This window comes from Telmatherina bonti (assembly GCF_933228915.1).
Source record: "Telmatherina bonti genome assembly, chromosome: 18".
Lineage (NCBI taxonomy): Eukaryota > Metazoa > Chordata > Actinopteri > Atheriniformes > Telmatherinidae > Telmatherina > Telmatherina bonti.
The window spans coordinates 20344107-20364498 of NC_136616.1; the positions used below are offsets into that span (position 1 = coordinate 20344107).

A 20392-nucleotide genomic window follows, 5' to 3' on the forward strand; every position below is an offset into this window, starting at 1 on the left:
TGTGTGTTTGGGCCTGATAATGGGCCCCAGTCGACGACATCCAGCACAGAACCAGCGCTTTAATTAGCAAGACGTCTCACTTATTTTATGTCTCAGTTGGTGTGTTTATTGGTGCTGGACTTATGATTGGCTGAACTTTATGGTTATTTGTCATGCGAATGATGGCGTCCTGGACCGATTTGGAGAGAATGCTCCTCCTTTTAAAGAGAGATCCTGGCGTTCCACGGGGGAATTAACAGTCACTCCGAGCTGCTCTCCAAGGGTAACACTGATCCTGCTCTTCTCCCCATCCATCCACACATCAGCAAAGTCAATCCTGTTGTGGAGATTTGGCAAAAGGAGTTCTGCTCCCCCGACGGCTGAAGTAAGAGTGTAAATAAAGGTTTGTCTGCCTGGTGTAAATATGTAATATTTGGATATTCTGTTTATTGCTGTGACTGACAGTTGTTTGGAGTTATTTCACACATTTCCTACAGTTTCCTTCTTGGATTTGCTGGAATAAAATGAATAAATCTCCCACTGAAACTGAGCCACAGCTACTGGATGAAGTTTTAAACAGTGCTATGACAAGGTGCTCATACAGTGCATTTTATTTGCCGATAAACAATATGGAGAAAAAGCACTGCTGGTCACTTGGTACCGCTTTGTTGATATATTTTTTTGGGGACAGTGGACTATCATCAGCAGTGGCTTAGGAGGTGTAAATTCACTTCCTGTAAAGTATAAAAAGCTACATATGAACGTGTGGCTGAATTTGGCCTGTGGTGCTTTGGATGGTTAGAAAGCGACTGGAAAAGGAGCTTACAAGTAGCCTGACAAGCCAGACTCTCCCGCTGTACCAGCGTAGAGTCTGGGGACTCACTCGCATCAACGGACTTTTAAGATGGGACAAATGAGTTTGGAGTAAACCAATCAGTAAAATGGCGGACGTGACATCAGTATAGTGGCGAAAATAAATATGGCGTGCAGGACAGAAGACATAAATGACTTGAGTCGTTTTTGCTGTAAAAACCTGAGGCTACATGGCGTTATTGGCAACTCTGTGTTGCTTTTTGAACCAAATTGTAAGTCAGAAACTACGGCAAAAAGAAAATAAACCGCCGCTACGTCCGTGTGCCATCCTGAATGTGTTGAAGAATACGTGGTGATGCAAGGCAAGAGGCAAGAGTCTCCTCAGACCAATCAGAGTGGCCGGTTTGTTTACAACCGATGTAAATCTCTGTGAAGGGGAGGGACTCCAGGCTGAGTCACTCTGTATTGAATATATAGAACACTCTAGTCTAGTGTGCCAGGCTACCTTACAAGCGCTGCTTGTTTGGAACGATTTAGGGCAGTCATAATGACAATTTTTCAGAACAAAGTTGTTGTGGTTGTTGGTAAGTGTTGTTAAAGTATTAAAAAAAACAACAACAATTTAAAGGTACACTACAGAACTTCTGCCATTTTCTCCGTCCCGCGCCCCTTATTGACGGCTACTTCAGCATCCATCTTGCATCCCACTTGACCTGTTGGCTTTCTCCACCCAGCAAAAGACAATCTTATAATGACTCTTGATTTGTGCCCTTCTCTATTTCAATCTTCTTGCGTTTCCTTGCTGAATCAGCGATGTTGCGTGTTCTATACAACCAGTGTTTTCTATCGTGAAACAAAACTTGGCTGTAATGAAACGTAGTGTCCCGAGTAGGGGTGGGAAAATCGAATCGAAAAATCGAAAATCTGGATTTTTTTTGCTTCACAATTTAAAATCAATTTTTTGTTAAAAAATCTAATTTTTTTCAACAAATAAAAATAATCCAGTATAAAAATGTTGCCATTTTTATTCTTTTTATTGATCTTTTTACTTGTCTTCTGGGGCGTTAAAGCAGCAGAACGATGATCTGGCTACTGTGTCGTTTTTTTCTAATTGAAATCAAGAAATATTACGAGCAAAAAAAATAAGTTTTATTTATTTATTTTGTTTTTAATATACAAAAATCAGAAATATCAAAGAATTGTGAGAATCGCAATTTAAATAGAACCGGCACCCAAAAAATCGGAATCGAATCAAATCGGGACAAAAGTGTATCGTCACAGCCCTATTCCCTATGTGATAAACCTTTTTTTTTTTGGTTGTTTTATCATCCTGTTTATAGTTATCACCATCAAATAAACAGTTATGACCCCCCCCCCCCCCCGCATACCTATCAAGAAAACCTCATATGAATTAAATACTTTGGACTTTTTGTTCACTTATTTAAAGCCGAGTGCTTGATTATTTCATTGTTTGCTGCAGCAGAGAACCACTACTGAGGTTTCTTTAATGGGCATTTTCACACTTAAAAAGATAAAAACAGCCAAATGCAATGTCATGAAACATGAAGGATGAGCAAAGGAAGAACTGGATGATGTTCTTTAAGCCTGTGCAATGTTATGTTGCTCAAGGATTTGAGATTTTCAAGTAAGTTATCACTTTTAACATCTCAAAAAAGATGGCTTTTCCGTTTTATACTTACACATACATATTGTACATTAATATATACAACTAATCTTTTTTTATTTAAAACTTTGACAAACAAAAGTTGTTTTTAAGTACTATTATTAAAAATAGCTTATCACTGTGTAATAGCAGTATGGCAACGAGAAGGAAAACAGTATATGCTTTATAACTGCAGCCGAAGACAAAAAGTAGTCATATTTCACAAAGAAAAGCAGCAAAGAGACAAGATGTGGCTTTTTCCGCAAATAAAGGATGTTATATTTTCTTTGGCAATATAAAAAGTAAGATATTATATAGCTGAAATAAAAAAAAGGCCCACACTGAATAACCAAATATATTTCTGCCATCTTCCACGACGTCTCAGAAACAGTTCTTCATCGTTATTGATGCTGTGTAACGGCGGAGAATAAAAGAATGCAATATATTCTTGACTCACACTGAAGAGTGTAATGTAGTTGCTGATTAGGTCATGAACCACACTAATTTCCTGTGGGGTTTGTCCCTGAGTCTGGAACAAGCAGGAGGAGAAGACGGAGGCCAGTTTTTCACTCGGCATGCAGTTGAGGTGGGAACACTGCTGAATCCTGAGTCAGAGAGACGAGTGTGATTAGGAAAACCATGAGTGCGTGTACACAGTCACACAGATCAGCACCAGCAGCTCAGTTGCTCTCTCAATCTCTCATAGCAGGACAAACGCACGGAGAATTGAATAAAATGTCAGGCCTTTGGGCCAAACTCAGCACGGAGACAATTAAGTCTTCTCAAAACAGTCCATATAATTAACAGCTAAATCAAACCATTCAGTGCAGGTATCCAAGGAGCTGGTGTGTAATGTGAGCATCAGTGAAAGAGACATGAGGACAGCACAGTGTTTGTTACTTAATCCAATTAGACATAGAGGAACTAATGGCTTTGTGCTGCGATTCTACAACAGGACAAGATCCAGTCTCTGATGTCAGCTTTCTCTGAAACTTTGTACCTGATTCACAGTAATCTCCAAACTTCATGTAAAATAATGCAGCGTTGTCCCATATTTATCACTACAAAGTTCCACATGATGCTTACTGTTCAGAATATGTTAAGGTGAGGACAGAAAACATAACATTTTAGGTAAATAGAGGCAAAAACCTGCATAATAAATGCAAAAGAAAGACAGAAATGGCCCCAGTTGTGATGAGGACTTCAGAAATGTGTTTGATAATTGCCAGAGTTTTTAATAATGAGGCATGAATCTGTCTTTCACTGAAAATGTCAGCTAACGGTGCAAACAACATGAAAAAAAAAGTCATCATCTTTAACCCAAGAAGCCGTTTCTTTAGTGACAAGCAACCTTTTCTAATTATTTGTTTATTTGCAGTACTTGCCACAATATGTAATTAGTAGAATTTATGACTAAGGAAAGAGGAAACTGTCCTGCCGGATTGATGAGTCGACAGTCAATTAAATGAAATCAGAAAGCAGAGAGAATCATTTCATAGAAGAGAAGAAGCGACGAGATAATCAGCATGTGACCTTGCAAGCTAAGGACTGGATGTGTGTGTGTGTGTGTGTGTGTGTGTGTGTGTGTGTGTTTGTGCGTTTTTGTACTTGTGTCATCCATTGAGTAACAATTGTACAGCCAGTTACTGGGTTAGTTGGGAACTTTAAGACAATCCACACAGGTCATGTGACATTTTAGGGAGCTATGAGCTACTAGTTTTCTGCTCAAATGCAGCGGCCATCGTGTCAGAAGCATCTGCAGTGATCCAGCTAGTTTTGTAGATAAATAATTGCATTAAAGGCAAATGAAAATCCTTGTTTTCACAAGATTTAGTTTCACATTTTCAGAAAACAAGCTATGACATGAACTATTAAATGAAGGTTGGAGACATTTATGAAGAAGACAATGTGTTCGTTCAGATCTAAAGTTTTACAAATCAATGTTCAAGGTGGAGTATGTAAGAGTTTCAATATTTTCAAAATAAATTAACTAAAAAAATAACTACAATCATAATTAGATTAGAAAGTTTTTTGAACATGTAGGTTCCAGTCTGTCCATATTTGATGTGTTGTTAAATTACAAGTTTAATTATGACAAAGACCTTTCTTAAATGTTTGCCTACCAGTAAAAAAAGTGCTTTTTGTCATTTGTCATTGATTAAACTTGTAATTTAATGACGCATCAAATATGGACAGACTGGAACCTACATGTTCAAAAAACTTTCTAATTATGATTGTAGTTATTTTACTAATTTATTTTGAAAATATTGAAAATCTTACATACTCCACCTTTAAAGATAAAAAAAACATTTATAAAACAACATTTTATTACGTATACTTGTCCATTTAACAGAAATGAAGCGACATAAAGCTAAACAGCGTCACTCCGCAGCGGCTAATAATTATTCACAAGATGAAAACATGAAGAACAGTTGCCAATCTTTCTGGGAGTGGACGTCCCAGCAAGTTCACAAGGTCAACAGCACAACAATAGAGCTCATTTTAGCTTTAGCTTGTTGTATGGATACCTGTAGAGATGCTGAAGCAGCGCATTAAGGGTGGACTTGTTGATCTTCGGCAAACTCTCAATGAAAGTAGAGTACTTCCTCACTCTCTGCCTCGTGTCCTTCTCATCTGCAAAACCAGACAATAAATACAGGGATGGAAAAAAAGAAAATTCTAGAATAAATTTAGAAACTAGTGAACAAAAGCTATATATAAAAGAGCCGATTTTTAGATAGTTAAAACTGAAATATCTGCTGTGATGTCATTTCATTAGAAATGCTTGACAGTCTGCGTCCCAAAGCAACAACTCACATACCCAGAGCTGACACCCAGAACGGATAGAGCTCCTTAGTCAGCAGTGCATCCTCCGCCTGGGATAAGAACCTCTTCAAGGTGTCCGTCACGTCCTCCAGATTGTGCTCCTTCTCCCTCAGCTTGACATTTCGGGCATTGCGTGTGAATTCCTCTAGGAGGGCGGCCACTCGAGCAGGGTCCCCAGGCCTCTGGTAGACCCCCTCCTGGCACAAGCCTGCCAGCAATGTCAGAAGGTGGTAATTAAATATGAAAATAGCTAAATGTGTCTTTCTTTGTGGTCTCTCCCTGTTTTTAAGGAAAAAAATATTATGACCAAGATTAATTACAGTTAATTAAGCAACCTTATGATCACTTTGGTTTGTTGGATTTAAAAACGCCACATAAGCAGTTTTCACACTTTAAACTGGAGGTAGGATCAAAGTGTTGCTGTACGGCAAATTAACCTTCTGCTCAATTTCACACTTTTAGAAAGAGCTTTTGGAGTTGCCAAGGCGAAGCTCCCTGTAATATGTGTTCTGTGTTTATATTTTGAAGGGAGCATTCCCACAGTAACGCGGCAGTGAAAAGTTGGACAGCATTTTCTACATTTCTAAAAATACGGTGAAATGGGAGAGGGTAATGTCACTGCTTTGTGCCAGACAACATTAGAAAGTATGAAATTCTCATCTCAACGCAGTGTACCGGATGAATCACCACCTCAAGGGGAAATCGGAATATTATTCATGCAGAAGTTATTTTTTACAACTTTATTTATTTTTTTTTCTTCTTAGTTCTGCAGATATATGTACTCAAACTCACTGTACTGGGTGACAAAAGCAATGCAGCTGTCAACTATAATAGGGACCCCGTTTTTAGTCAGCTGTTGGTTGTCGAGCGCGTTGCCGTCCGTGCCTGCAGCCAGCGTGATGGCCGACTGCCACAGACAAAAGTCCATCTTGTTGAAGCCGTGAATGTAAACTGTTCTGTTTGAAGAAAAAAAAAAAAAGAAAAAGAGAGAGATGGACAATGGTTAAAAAAAAACAAAAAAACAAAAGGAAATAAAATCCAGTTACAACAGGGTGCTTTGTGTTCCAACACCTGGAGTTCTTATATTTGGAAAATACTTCTAAGTCATTAAATAAACAGCCAACATGATTAAAGGAATCCGAAATTGCCTCAACAGAGCACGCATCTATAAACAACTGCTGTTTCCCACAAGGTTTGATAAAAAAAACTCACAAACAAACAGCAATTAGCGGAGTAAGCACAAAGTCTTGTTGTATTACTCGAAAAGGAGCCTAAAATTCTCAGCTTGTGCGAGGATTGCTGTGAGCTGCTGACTAACACCTCCTCTCTGACTCTGGCAGGCAGGCTGGCAAAGCTTTAATCATCACGGATGGCTACGGTAGGTGAAATGCATCAGGAATAACAAGACAAAAAGGGAAAGTCAAAGCCAACAGCAATGCCTCGTGCACATATTGCTGCTGTATCACAGATAATTCCTATTAGCAAATATCTCGCCATCCTTTCCCTTTCCTCTCACAAGACATACCTTCCACACTCCACCATCAGCAGGACTTGGAGCTTGTCTTCGCCCTCGGTATGTGTAGAAACAGCTGTGAAGAGAACGAAAAAACAAGAAGATGCAGCTATAATAGCCTTGTTGTAATAAAATTGCAGGTTCTGAAGCCGTGTGCAACATATGTTCTAATGCAAAGCAGCGTGTGGAGGATGGTTAATATTTGCAGCTGTTCGATTCCTGTAAAAACTAATTGTTTCAAACTTTACTATTAAACATGAAAGTTGAGGCATTCATAAGTCATTAGTTATGCACTATACGTGAGCGGTTTAGTTAGAATAATACTATTAGACATTTGTAGGCTATGATTTTTATTTCTATTTCTTTCTTGTCACATTTTTTTGTCCTTTACTTAGGCAGGACTTCAATAATGAATCACTCTCTCATGGGCATTTCCTTCTTCTTGGTCTGAATGTTAATGGGGGTGGCAGGAGTAAAACCGGTCGCCCACTGACCTGAAGGTCTGCGGTTCACCATGCAGCCCCAAGGTAAGCACAAGCCAGCGTTCTTTAAGGGCCGGTCCTGAGCACGGATAAATGCAGGGGTTGCATTAAGAAGGGCATCCGGCATTTACATCTAGCATAAATGCGCAAATAAGAGTGGGAGCAGGTGATTTGCTGTGGTGACCTCTTAAGAAAGGGACAAAGCCGTAAGGAAAGGCAGAGAAGGTCTGAAAGTCAGCCTAGGAATACTTGAAAGAAGTTGTGTCAAAGATTTAATACCTCATTGGCTTGTATGATATGAAAGAAGGCTCAAAATTTAACAGCATCAATGCAACAGACAGCAAACGTGTCATTAGACAAGGCGCTGTTGGTGCATTTCATTCATATCCTGGGATACACAGTCAACATAAATTGTCCCCTTTGGAGACCCTGGACAAGCTGAATACATCTCACTGTATATAAAAAGATGGACGGAGCCTCGCTGACGTCACCCATAGGTTTCTGAAGAGCTGAATGGAAGCTCGGTGGGCGGTTCCTACCATCACCACTTTGGCAGAGGGATGCGTATTGTCTCGTCCAGAAAATACAAATATGGACAAAGAGGTGGAGTTGAGGTGGGGGCTGTGAGCGTCATGGTGGATGATTGACATCGAGAGAACGCCGAGCTTTCTGTAGCTCAGAGCTAACTGAGTTAACCCAGAGATAACGGGAGCTAACCAGCTAACGGAGGTACTATTTGTTAAAGTGTTTAAGTTTTTTTAGTCCACATTACACTTCATAAATTACAATGAAATGTATATTGAGCTCTTAACTTACTGATTACTGATATGCATATACTCAGAAAGATCACAGTAAATACTAAGAAAACACTAATAAATCGTTTTTATCCCCGTACACTTACCATTAAAAGATCAAATAAATGGTTTTACATTCATTTAATCATAATAAATAGAAGAAAAAAGGTTACAATGCACAAGTCGTGGAAGAAAGTCGAATGCACGCAGTCGTCTGAAAACTACTGTATATATCATATAGGATCCACAAAGTCTGACCCAACCTGATAAAATCCATGTATTCTACATAGGACCAGCTGCGCTGTTATGACAGTGTGTATGACTTCATTGTCTCTCTGTCTTAAATCTTCAGCATGCAATACCGTAGGACCAATGCATCTCCAGCTGGTTTCAGTCTTTTGCCTTTTTTTTTTTTTTTTTAAATTTAAATTTTCATTCTTATTTCTCTGCTTGGTACTGAACATAGCAGAACACATGCTTTAAAGAAACAATAGAAAAGACTATCATCATCAACTGCATCCAAATACAAGCCAAGTGAAAAAAGAAAACAGCTCAGTAAAAGTGAATTCCTTAATCTCTGACTGTGACTTGAGCAATAAAACACCAGGATATCAGTAACAGCAAATCCATTTGGTCCAACACAATGGAGACACGATGGAACAGACTTGTTGGTCTACAGATAATCGACTGGACAGAGACCTGGGGAGCTTTGGCTGACACCGAACTCTTTGTTAGGTTTCTCAAATCATGTCTAAATCTTGCAGTACAGCAGACATTATCCTGGTGAAATAAAAAAAAACACGCTATCGCTACATATTTTAGCTGTTAGTGGTGAAGTGAGACCAGAATAATCTTGTTAGCAGTTGTAACACCCCTGTGTCATCACATTTTTTTCAGCAGTTTGTACTAAAGTAGCTCACCTGTGGGATTAAACAACACACATCAGTCTTTTCTCCCAACACAAACCACTGCAACTTGGTTGGCTATGTTCCACTTGCTCATTTGTTGCCTTTCTTTGTTGCCTTTCTTTGTAATAAATTTGGTAGCTACAAACCAGGAAACTACAACACCTGCTGCTTTAGCAATCGCGCCATCCCTTTCAGATAAGTGTAAAAATTGCTCAGATCCAATCATGATTTCCGCCGCAGCTTTCAATAACCTGCCTGCTCAGTTCCCAAGGTTACAAACTGGTCAGCAGAACCCAAATGGACTTCACAAACCAGTGCAGATGACCACATTTTAATCACAAAAGCCACAAAGAAAAGCATGGCCAGGCTTTAATGCAACCTATCTTTTCGGTAAGGGCTTTTGTAGCAACACAAACAATGCTATTCAAATGTACTTCTGAGTTGTTTTAATGCTGGATCTGTTTCTGCACTTGACTAGGCTTCTAAACACTGCAGATATATTGTGTGTGTGCGTGTGGCAGGGGTAAGGTGAGAGAACAGCAGTACAGTAATGGAAATTGCCAAATGCACTCCAGTGGATTTAATGGCGTTTCCATGTTGTAATGGGCAACATGAATTCAGGCTTTGTGGCCCTGGCCCATTGATGGCAGAGTGAACAAGATGGAAAAGTGGGACAGAAAAAAATAGTATTATTTGTCCTCAATCTTTACATAAAAGGTCTAAACTGCAAATAAACAAGACTGCTTTGCTGGCAGTATTGAGCATATAAAAAAAACCAAAAAAAAAAAAAACAACCTAAATCTGTACAATCAAATCTCTTGAAATCGGAATAAGAGCGCAAGATACAGAAGAGCTGTGCTGGGGTACTCAAAAGCTCTGCCATAATCTCTTCGGGGGCTTCAAACAGCTGCTTGGATCATGGCAACAATCACACACAACAGAGAAAGTACAAAAAAAAAAAAAAAAGAGAGACGAGGCTCTGTTCAAATCTCCTAGCAACAACATCTGGCGCTTTCATCACTCTCAAGCACCGGTTGTTCTCAAGTAACAGATAGAAAGATGAAAAACACAGAGAAGATAGGGGACTCTACCTTAAATGGAAGATTTTATGAGATTGATGTAAACGCTATAACTGCTTGTTTAATTATCTACAAAAACTGAAGCCTTACCATTCGTAGGTGTTCTTTTTTCTTTCTCTGCATGTGCTTTTTATCTTCATTTGTTAAATTCACATAAACAATCACATGAAGGCAAAAAAAGGCAACAAAATAGTAAACATGGCAACTGATAATCTGTTCAAACAAAGTTTAATTTTGTTATTGGCACAAGTGAGAACGACCGTTATTTTGACTGACATGTCTACTGCATGGGCCTTTGTGTGCAGTGCCAGACAGTAAAAACAATTAATCCCCCAAAGTCTCATCTAACAAATTTTAGCCTTTTATTTTGTTTGGCATAATTTCAAGGGTGCAGCGTTTCTTTCTGATCCAAGTAACTTGAGAAGAAAGCAAAGAACTTAAGAGATTGACTTGAGAGACGTTTATTAACAGCGTTATCAGGTAAATGCACAACATTTGTCATAGTCGTTTGAACAAACACACATAAACCCTCTTTTATCTATCAAACAGCTCAGTTGATTTTTCTTTTTTTTATTACTTAATAAACTAGTGTGATAAGGAAGTAAGTCTGCAGTCTTGTTCTCACCAAACAGATATTTTCATTATGTTTTCATTAACAAAATTAGATTATTGAAGCATATTTCTTTCTTCCCTCTTCAATGCTCTGGTTGCTTTATTTTCTTTTTAGCAATGGTGCTAACCAATTCTGGTGGGACGTAGATGTCATAATATACTCAACAAATTCCTGACAGGAAGTGAATTTAGCAGGTTTATTTACAGTTTATTTCACTCTGTTTTATAATTTAATTGCACATATTTCAGATAATACTTTAAATGTATTTTTTTTCTAGCTTGGATTAGCCTTGTAGAAAGTTCTTGTTAACAACAACAGCATTTCCATTTCCCACATGCAGAAAGTTGCTTCTTGAGCTTTTGTTCTGAATCGTAAGACGTCTTTTAAGACGCAGACCTGGATTGTTCACATCCATGTTCAGTGGAGCATTGGTACAACTTACAACAAAGGCGGTGTTTACCACTGAGCATGATCACCTCTCCTTTTATGAGCTGTATGTAAACATCTGGAAACTGATGAAATGCGCTGCTGGACCTTTGGGAAAGCAGTGTTTGCTCATTCTTGTTTGATATGGGATTCTAGCTGCTTAATAAAGTGTCTCCTTTGGCACAATGTGCTCAATGGTTTTTAATCAGCAGAAACTTTGTACTGCACAGGCTGGTCCATCACCTGAACTCTTCAACTATAAAGCCATGTTGTTATATTAGGTGCAATTTTGGGGGTTTAACTCTTCTTGCTGAAATAAGCAAGGCCTTCCCTGAAAAAAAGATGTCTGAATGGGAGCACATGTTGTTCTAAACTGTGGGTGTCCAAGTTCGGTCCTTGAGATCTACCATCCTGCAACTTTCAGATGCAACAACAAGACAACTAAATCAAAGAGCTGAATACCCTCTTCTGCATGTCATCCAGCTTTGCAGAGGCCTGGCAACAAGACCTTGGGCACCCCCATGATGTAGACTTTGTATGAACCTTTCACCAATGATGATGCTGTTCCAAATGAGGAAGTTGTCAGTTCTATATGCACAAAATACACCCCGATTTCATCAGAAATGCAGGTTTTTTTTTAACTGACAGTCATCCTCTTATCTGTAGTTCAGATGATGTAGCATCAATTTTATCCAAAAACAGTTTCAATTTCAACAGACTTCACTTTTCCTCAGTCCAAATTAGAATTTTGTCCCCCCAAAAATAACTATTTATCTGAGTCATACTCGTGTATGTTTTCTTCTTTAAGCTTTGCGAGTCGGGCTGCAAACTGCTCTGAGAAAATAAGATTTCTGCAAGTGTCCCTGAGCCCATGAAGTAATTTACATAACAGAATCATTCTTGTTTATTATGCAGTTCTGCCTCAAGATCAGAAGATCAGGGCCATCAAATACTGATTTTTAGCCTTTCAAGATTTGTTAAGATTCTTGGACTCTTTTGACATATGTTCTGCAGATTATGCAATATTCAAAACCTTTGCTCTTGTATGCAACACTTTTTTTTTTTTTTTTAATTGCTACAGAGTTTTACAGGCTGCTTAAATTCTGCCTGTTTTTACTTCTGAGACTCTGCCTCCCTGCGGTGCTCTTTGACAACACAACACTGTTATGAATTAACCTCCTTAAATATAATTCCCCCCAGGTGTTTATTAGTACCATCTAATTTTCCTCTTTATGTCGCATTAGTCGAGAATTATTGAAACAATCAATGTAAAGATTAGCTGATAATCTTTAAATTCAACACATTTTTTAATGTTATTCAGTAAATAATATATTTGTTTATGCATTATCTTTTTTTTATTTACAATTTATGCAGTGTTCTTTAATAAAAAGGGAAAAAAAGGGGTGGGAGGGTATATATATAAGCCAAGGCAAGTCAAAAATTAAGCGACTTTCTTTTTCTGAGGAGCAAAGTAGACTTAAATCCCAATGGCAATGTTCCCACACAATAACACAACTATCTAATTCGCTGCCAGAGGAGGTAAGGTTTTTTTTTTTTCTTTTTTAAATCTGCATTTCTGCTGTAATGTTGCAATCCTAACACTTTCACATTTAGATCTTTGTGTGCATGCATGGGAAAAAAAAAAAAAAAACGCACTGACTAACAGACAGACTGCCCCACAGCTCCACCAGAAATCAAATACTGAACACATGAGCTTTAATAAACCAATTTATCAGAGAAACTAAATTAAAATAAAAAGTCATCATAATTGGATTTGAATGGTCAGCACCATCTCCAAGTCACAGCTGCAAAAACAAAGGCTATATTATTCAGAAGAAGAGCAGAGAATTATTCACATTGGACTGGTCTCATATAAATGCAATAAAATTACTACAAAATTTTCATTTAAATCTTTCCTATTTAATACTGAAACATGACAACTACATATGACAGACTGTAGCCTTGTGCTGATGCTGATAACTGATGTGAGAAGGAGCCACACAGCCTGTAATTTCAGAAAGTTATGGGCGGGAAGGCTGATTTGTGCACTGTGACAAGTTAATGATAATCCACCTCTATCTGCCATTTCCCCCTCATTTTACTTTTTGTGTCTTGTTATTTGTGCTGCAGATATCTTGATCCAAGATACTGCAAAAAAATCAATATCCTGTTAAATACACTGCTGAACTCCAAGTGAGCCAAACACCTTTTTTTTGTCCAGATTGCATAACAGGCAGCATTTAATATTCAAAAAAAGATCACAAAGATCACAAATTCAATTTGAAATAATTCAAAGTCTGCAAGGATTCACCTGATTATTGAATTTAAGATAAATGACAGAAAAGAAAACTGAGAATAAAATGAATTAAAAAAAATCTGATTAGATCTGCTTATTTGCAAAATAAGGAAACTACTTCCATATGCATGTTGCAGCCTGAGGCCAAAAACACAAGACCAGAGTACATCCAACTTAAAATAAACTCCTTACGCAGTCTGAAGTGAAACATGTTGTGATTTTAATTGAAAAGTGTGTTTATTTAATCCCTCAGTGCTACACAGGGGGCACCTTTCATGTGGTGGTGTCACTGTAGAGAAAATAACAGCTAATCCCATGCCACAGACTGTGAATCCTAAAGCGATCCTTTCAGTGCTTCGCAACCCACCATCCCCCCTGACAAAACACAGTCCCTTCTGGCACCAGCGGATCCCCGGCTGTGACAAACATGGTTTGTGAAAGCCGGGAATAAAAATGAACACCGCTGCAGTTCTTTATCCCGCCCCAGGTGAGAAGATGGGGCGGCACTTTGCACGATTTGATCCATGTCGAGCTGTAAGTAGATTAAAAAGATCCATTGATTCTCCCCTCCTTCTGTTTGAGCGTCACACTGCTGCAATCAATTGAAATGTTCAAAAAATCTCCATCATCTGCTGAAGTACGCGTTAACTTTAGAGCCTTCTTCTCTGACTGTCCTTCATATAACTCCTGTTTGCCTGTAATGCGGACAATCAGAGATAAACTGACCTGGCAGTAACCCCTCCTTGAAATTATGAAGATTTTGGAAGCAGCTGGAATAAACCCGAATCCCATTCTGACACACGTTTTACTTAAATGATGTAATATTGACTTTTGCTCTTTTCATTTTAATAGAGCAGCCTCTCACATTCACGGCTGCATCCCTTTGCCTCCGAGCATGTCAGTTAACCACTAATAGCAGGGTTTAAACTGAAATGTGTAATGGTGTGAGAAGCTGAAATGTCTTCTGACACTGGTCGCTTGCACACTGCCTCCGACATCATTAAGTAGTTATGAAAGCTGCTGTTATAGATTGGTAGACTTTTAGTAATTACAGAGACATATTAAGTCCAATTGAGAGTTAACAAGGCGCAAATCTCATTGCATTGATCAAAAAATGACCACCGCTGACCATTGGCACGATCAAGCATGAAAAGCAGGGATGCTCGTTTTGAGCACTGTGATGTTGAAATATCTGATTCATAACCCATTAAAGTGTAACAGCAGTATTAAAGGGGCTATTTTCTGGTGGAAATGGGGGTAGCTTATTGAGATCTAAGGTGTGCTACGGTATGTTGTCACACTTTTGAGAGATCTACAGTATTCAGCTCAGTAGGACCTCAACCAGAACAAATGTAACTCAATGGGTGACGTTGTTATTTCCATAAAACTGTCATAGTGGTCACTGGACTCAGGACATCACAAAGTCTGGCTTTAATGGAGGGGTTTCTCGTTGGGTTCAGGTTTATCCCATCCACCAACGAGGCTGTTTGTAGAAAGAAAAAAAAAGGGGGGTTGCAGGTATATAACCTATCATACCCATCCACTCCTCTGCTCGTAGTGGTTTTCCTGGTTGGAGTGATAAACCCTGCTGTTCTGATCAGAAAAATCCAGGCAGAGTTTGCTGTGTTGGTGGACCTGATCCACCTGATCCACATCACAAAGGTGAGCTGGAGTCCAGCTGGTTGTCTGACACCTGCTCAAAGATGTAGGATTTTGGGAACTGCTGACAATTTTTTTAAAAATAATTTCTTAAACCCTCTTTCCTGAAGTAACTTTTAATGCTTTTTTTTTTTTTACCTTTGCAATAAAAAGTTGTGTGTACTAAATAAGGTTGTCTAACCTAACCAACACATTTTGCATGAAATAATAGATTTTATGGCAGATCACCAATTGAAACTTTCTTTGGCTCTCAATTAAAAATTCCAGTTAAAAGCCTTTTTTTTTTTTTTATAACTACCACAGAAGCAAATAAACAATTAAAATGACATTGACAGCAATCAGAAAGCTTACTAAGCTCCTGCAGTTGCTTGAGTTGAAGGCTTTCCACGTCTCCTTCCTCATCTCCGGAGCTGTAGTGCAGCGTAGAGCCTTCCAGCATAAACCAGCCCATCCTCCAGTGGTACAGGTCGTGGCCTTCTTTGTAGTGGAGTCTTCCAATCAATTCGCTGTCTTTCCGAACCAGTCTCTCTACCTTAAACGGTACGAAGCACTGCGGATGACACACAAACAAAAGCTAGAGAGAAAAAAAGAACAAAAAAAGAACTTCTAGGATTAACAATGTTCAACTTTTTTTTTTTTTTTTTTCTCGAGTAAGTCATCAAAAAGAAGAAGAAGAAGAACACAAACACAAAGCAGGTGCAACCTTCTTTGCAAAGTTTCTGGTCCCTTGTGAAAGTATTTCTACCGTTAAGCTCTCTCTGGTCATTGTTCTGTGATTCGAATTGAAAGTCTGTGGTACAGATGGAGAAACATATGGGCTAATGATGCAACACCTTTCCCTAGCAATCACTCGGTTGCCTGGGACTAAAAAGATAAAGGAAGAAAACGGGGGCATATTTTTTTTTCTTTTTTTTTTTTTATCGGGTATTATTACAAGATCCTGTCAGCATGCAGAAAGAGACAGCAAAGCCACTTGTCTTAGTGAAAGACGTACAGGCAGCATGGGGCTCGGTGAGGACATAAAGTGGCTGAGTGAATGGAAAAATGTGAGACAGATGTGCTGTGGTTCCGCGGCACATTCACACCGTTTCTTCTTTTTGCTTTTAAGTGAAAAACAAACTTAGAAGAGAAGATAAGAAATGTGTGCTTTTGTGTCGTGTGCTCGGCGCGAAGTGTGTCACCTTTGTCAGCGCCTGGATCCAGTCGTGCTGCGTATTCTGTGTTTCAGCTCCGACAATCAGCACACGCTCTGTCTGCAGGTACAGCTCTACGGTGTACGTGGCTCTGCCAGACACAAAGCTCCACATTACACATCGTATATGGGACTTAAAATGTTCCTAGAAATGCAGAAAAACAGCAGAAACGTTCAAAATGACAGATTTCTGCACAAGGTTTTTATGGAAAAGGAAAAAAGTTCAATACTTCCACACTCAACGATATCTGAAAGCATTCCCATTTAGATTGCAAAGACAATCAAATGATACCCAGCCGTTTAACCACAATGATTCAATGGAAATGAGGAGATGTAGGAAATCTGCTTTTTTAAATATCTACACCCATATTGATTGTGTTGCATTCCTGCAGCAGCAGCACAGCTGTAAAGTTAGCTAGTAAAGTATTCACCTTCTTTAATATGAAAAACTTATGTATATCCAGCTCGCGAAAGGCACAGGCGTAGTTCATGTTACATATTATTTTTATGCATTAAAGTAACACCCTGTCTTGGCTTCTCCTCCTCTGGTTTTGCCCGTGTGTGATGCAAGACTTTTTTTTTTTTTCTCTATAAGAAATAAACAACTCCATTTTGGTCTGAACATCTTGAATGGTCAGAGTTTTTACAGATTTACAGTAAACTGAGGATTCTAACTATATTTCTTATTGTTCATGATTACAAAATATATAGACTACTATCAGGACGAGGAATCACTTCACCCTGAGTTAAAAAAAAAAAAAAAAAAAAAAGTCTAAGATTACCAACCCCAGCTTTACATGACAGCAGAACAGGTCGTAAATGAGCATGTCCGATGTAAATGGCTCATTAAATTAAATGTAGTGTGGCAGTCACTGAGGTTAGCACATTCCACTCACTTGATTACACGTTTGCAATCCAGAGATAATGAAATGTACTGCTGTAAGTTAGCCCCGCTACCACACCCTTTAACATGCATCCATTTACATGCATAACAAATCATCACATTGGATGAATGCTCATGGGACTAATTGTTTTGTATTTCACTTTTTTTTAAACCCTTTTTAATGACCTTTGCTTAAAATAAGAAAAAAAAGACCTTCAATTAGAAATCTGAAATGGAAATTGGAAAAGACAGCCCCTCTTTGCTTTAAACTCAGAGTGAGGTAATACCTGGTGTTAGTGAATTACTGGAATAGTAATGGTTTAGTAGAAGGTAGTTCCAGCCAGTAGATGTGGCATCCAAATATTCCCCCAGTTTGTGTAGTAAGTGGCACAAAAAGCCACAGGCAGTACGGCAACAAACAGCAATGCAGATTCATTCATATTCTTAGCTCTTTAGTCCGATTGAGGGTATGGAGACTATCCCAGCAGTCATTGGGCGAGAGGCAGGTTACATCGTGGACAACTCGCCAGTCCATCACAGACAAAATAACAATTTTATATCTAAATTTTTGCCTGTCCATGGCGGATATTCTATTGTAATATAAACCAATAATACGCCCAAACCAAGTGTTTCAGGGAATAGTTGGGGTTGAGCATGTCATCCAAAGGAGCTTTTTAGCATTTAGCATTAACCAGACTGGTCTGTTCTGACTTGTTTTCTGAGAAACATTTAGAGTTTCTGTAAATGAAGTGGGATTGTGTGCTTGAGGTTAAGCTCTCCCCAAAACACAGCATCCTTCAAAAGACAATAAGAGGAGAATGCCTGCACTTTTACACTCATTCATACACACACACAGCAGAGCCTCACTGCTGGAACCAAAAAGTTTGCTATTAATCTCCTTTATTTTTCACTTCCTTTCTCTGCTTATTACCGTCTCTGTGGAAGTAAACAGGACAGTGTTGCTACCTTTATGACCTACACACACTGCCAAACTCTGCTTCCCCTTCTTGCTACATTGAGGGCGCCTCTAAATGCTTCAGCAATGGGTGTTTAAGGTGATGTGTCACCCAGGTCACAGCAGCTCGGAGTTGCTCACTTCTCACACGTATCATGGGAACAAGTGAGACATGGGTGTTTGCGTGCCCTCACTCGACCCTTCCCTCTCCTCACCCCCTTCACACCACCCTCTTGCTTCCATGCTGGCAGGTGTGCAGGCGCTTGTTAGAAGAGGTCCCACAGGGAGAGAGTGTCAGAAGAGTACACTGTTGTTCCCGGCAATTGCATTGGTGAAGAAAGAAGTGGAGGAAAGCGAGATGAACGCTGTACGATGTGAGTCGCAGAGGGAGGAAGATAAGATGTGGCAAAGGTGAGGAAGAACTGGCACCCTGAACAGCAGTGGAAAGTATAGCCAAGACCACAAAGGCCACTTTTATTTGCTACATTTGCCTTGTTTCAATTTACTTCTCTTAGTGTTATACTCATTATTTACCTCAGTTTCCTCTTTGCATGTTTATTTTTTCATGTAACCCTCAAACCTGATACTGCACTAACATAACATAGCAATGGTTGGACAGTGCAGCTGTTCTAAAACCATGAAAGAGTGAAAAGAAACTTGGTGTCAATGTATAAGTAAGACAAGTAGCAAAAGAGATATAAAATAGTGAAATCATGCAAAAAAATAAAAAAAAATAAAAAAAAAAAAAATAAAAAAAAAATCCCCAAAAGCCATATTTCCAAAACTTGTAAAAACAAGTTTAAGTTCACTGTTTTTTTTTATTTTTTTTTTTTATTAGTAGGTCAACAAGTTACAAGTTTACAAGTTTTAAAGCAATACCAAATCCATTTCTGACCACAAAACTTAGTTCTTCTAACTCACTTCCATGGCAAACTAAAGTTCATCATGTACATTCCTGGAGTTGCTGCTGCTGCATTTCCTGTTGCTTTCTAGCCACATCACTCAGGTTAATCTGTCATCCCAACGCCCAGGCTGCACTGACTAGTCAGCAGGTGTGTCAAACCAGCCACCGAGCAGGTTTTAACAGTCTTAGATTGTGATGTGAACAACAGAAGGTTTCAAGACATCGGACAGCTCTGGAAGCGATAACTCCCCTTGTATTCATTTTGTGCTTTATAACTTTGAGGCAAAGAGGAGGGGATACAAATGCTCTCCTAGATAAAGTGAGCATCAGTGTCAGCTAAATGAATATTATTCATCCAAATTTTTGAGAAATCATACAAAATATGCCTTAATGACAGCATGACAGTTAGTGGTACATGAACCTCCACCGTGAGAGGCATAGACAGCATCCTTTACTCGCTTACACTGCCTCCTTTTGATCAAAGAGGCAGCAGCTCTGCTTTAACTCTCCTGGAACGACTGAGCCAAAGGTGACACCTTTTGGAGAAAGCGTATTCCCCGCCACAAATCTACATAATTTGATGGTAATCTGTCAGACTCATTTGCTTGGATCGCATTTGAATTTCATTTCACATTACACATTTAGTTGAATAGTTTCGCAAAGGGCAACTTAAAGTGCTCTGTACCTGTATGAACACATAAAAACTCAGAGCTTTGCATCTTTTTTTACTTAATAATTCAGCTCCGACTGAGAAAATGAGATTTGCTGCGTTCCACAACCATAGAAAGAGCAATTAATTAAGTGAAATATGAGTTTCCTGGAAAAGCCTATTGCAAAGTTATCTACATACAAGGCATTTTAATTACACCATAAGCTTTTAAGTAATTTTCATTCACTAGCCCTCTTTTAGGGATATAACCCATCTAAATTACAAAGACCCCAACCTAACCCCCTTCAAGGAGTGTTTAAAAAGTCCTTTTTTGTATTGGTGTGACTAAGAGAAGAGAATGAAGAGAAGTGGTGGGGAATAGAAACCAAAACAAATTAAAAGGAAACCAGGCAAAAAAGTAAAGGAAAAGCGGGCTTCTTTCCAGGATTGTTTAATGGATCTGAAGGACAAAACTGACTTACAAATATTCCTGTTCAAACAGGCATGGTGAGGGGGGGGGGGGGGGGGGGGGAGTCCCTGGAAAATCTCAACTTATCACCAGCCAACATGCTCCCTGTGCATTAATTCCTCGGGAGTGGGTTTGTAATATTCATGCAACTTTAGCAAACGTATGTTTCAGGCCGCTCGATAATTCACGGTGTCCTCTGCCACGGTGAAATTACCCAAATGCCGTGTTTAATGGAAGCGACACCTACGGCCTCCTGTAGCGCGGTGATAGGCTGCTGGTGGGAGTGTGT

General features: G+C 39.0%; 1 protein-coding gene across 1 annotated transcript in view; it reads right to left on the minus strand.

The window, feature by feature from the left end:
* The window catches only part of arap2 (ArfGAP with RhoGAP domain, ankyrin repeat and PH domain 2), a gene marked incomplete at both ends in the record, with an annotated part of 152009 nt that overhangs the window by 22227 nt on the left and 109390 nt on the right, over positions 1 to 20392 (minus strand). The window contains 7 exons of the mRNA XM_079257781.1: positions 2913 to 3060; positions 4984 to 5089; positions 5277 to 5489; positions 6074 to 6237; positions 6807 to 6870; positions 15403 to 15601; positions 16233 to 16335. Of these exons, the coding sequence (XP_079113907.1) occupies positions 2913 to 3060; positions 4984 to 5089; positions 5277 to 5489; positions 6074 to 6237; positions 6807 to 6870; positions 15403 to 15601; positions 16233 to 16335 (997 nt within the window). The remainder of the gene's footprint in view (positions 1 to 2912; positions 3061 to 4983; positions 5090 to 5276; positions 5490 to 6073; positions 6238 to 6806; positions 6871 to 15402; positions 15602 to 16232; positions 16336 to 20392) is intronic.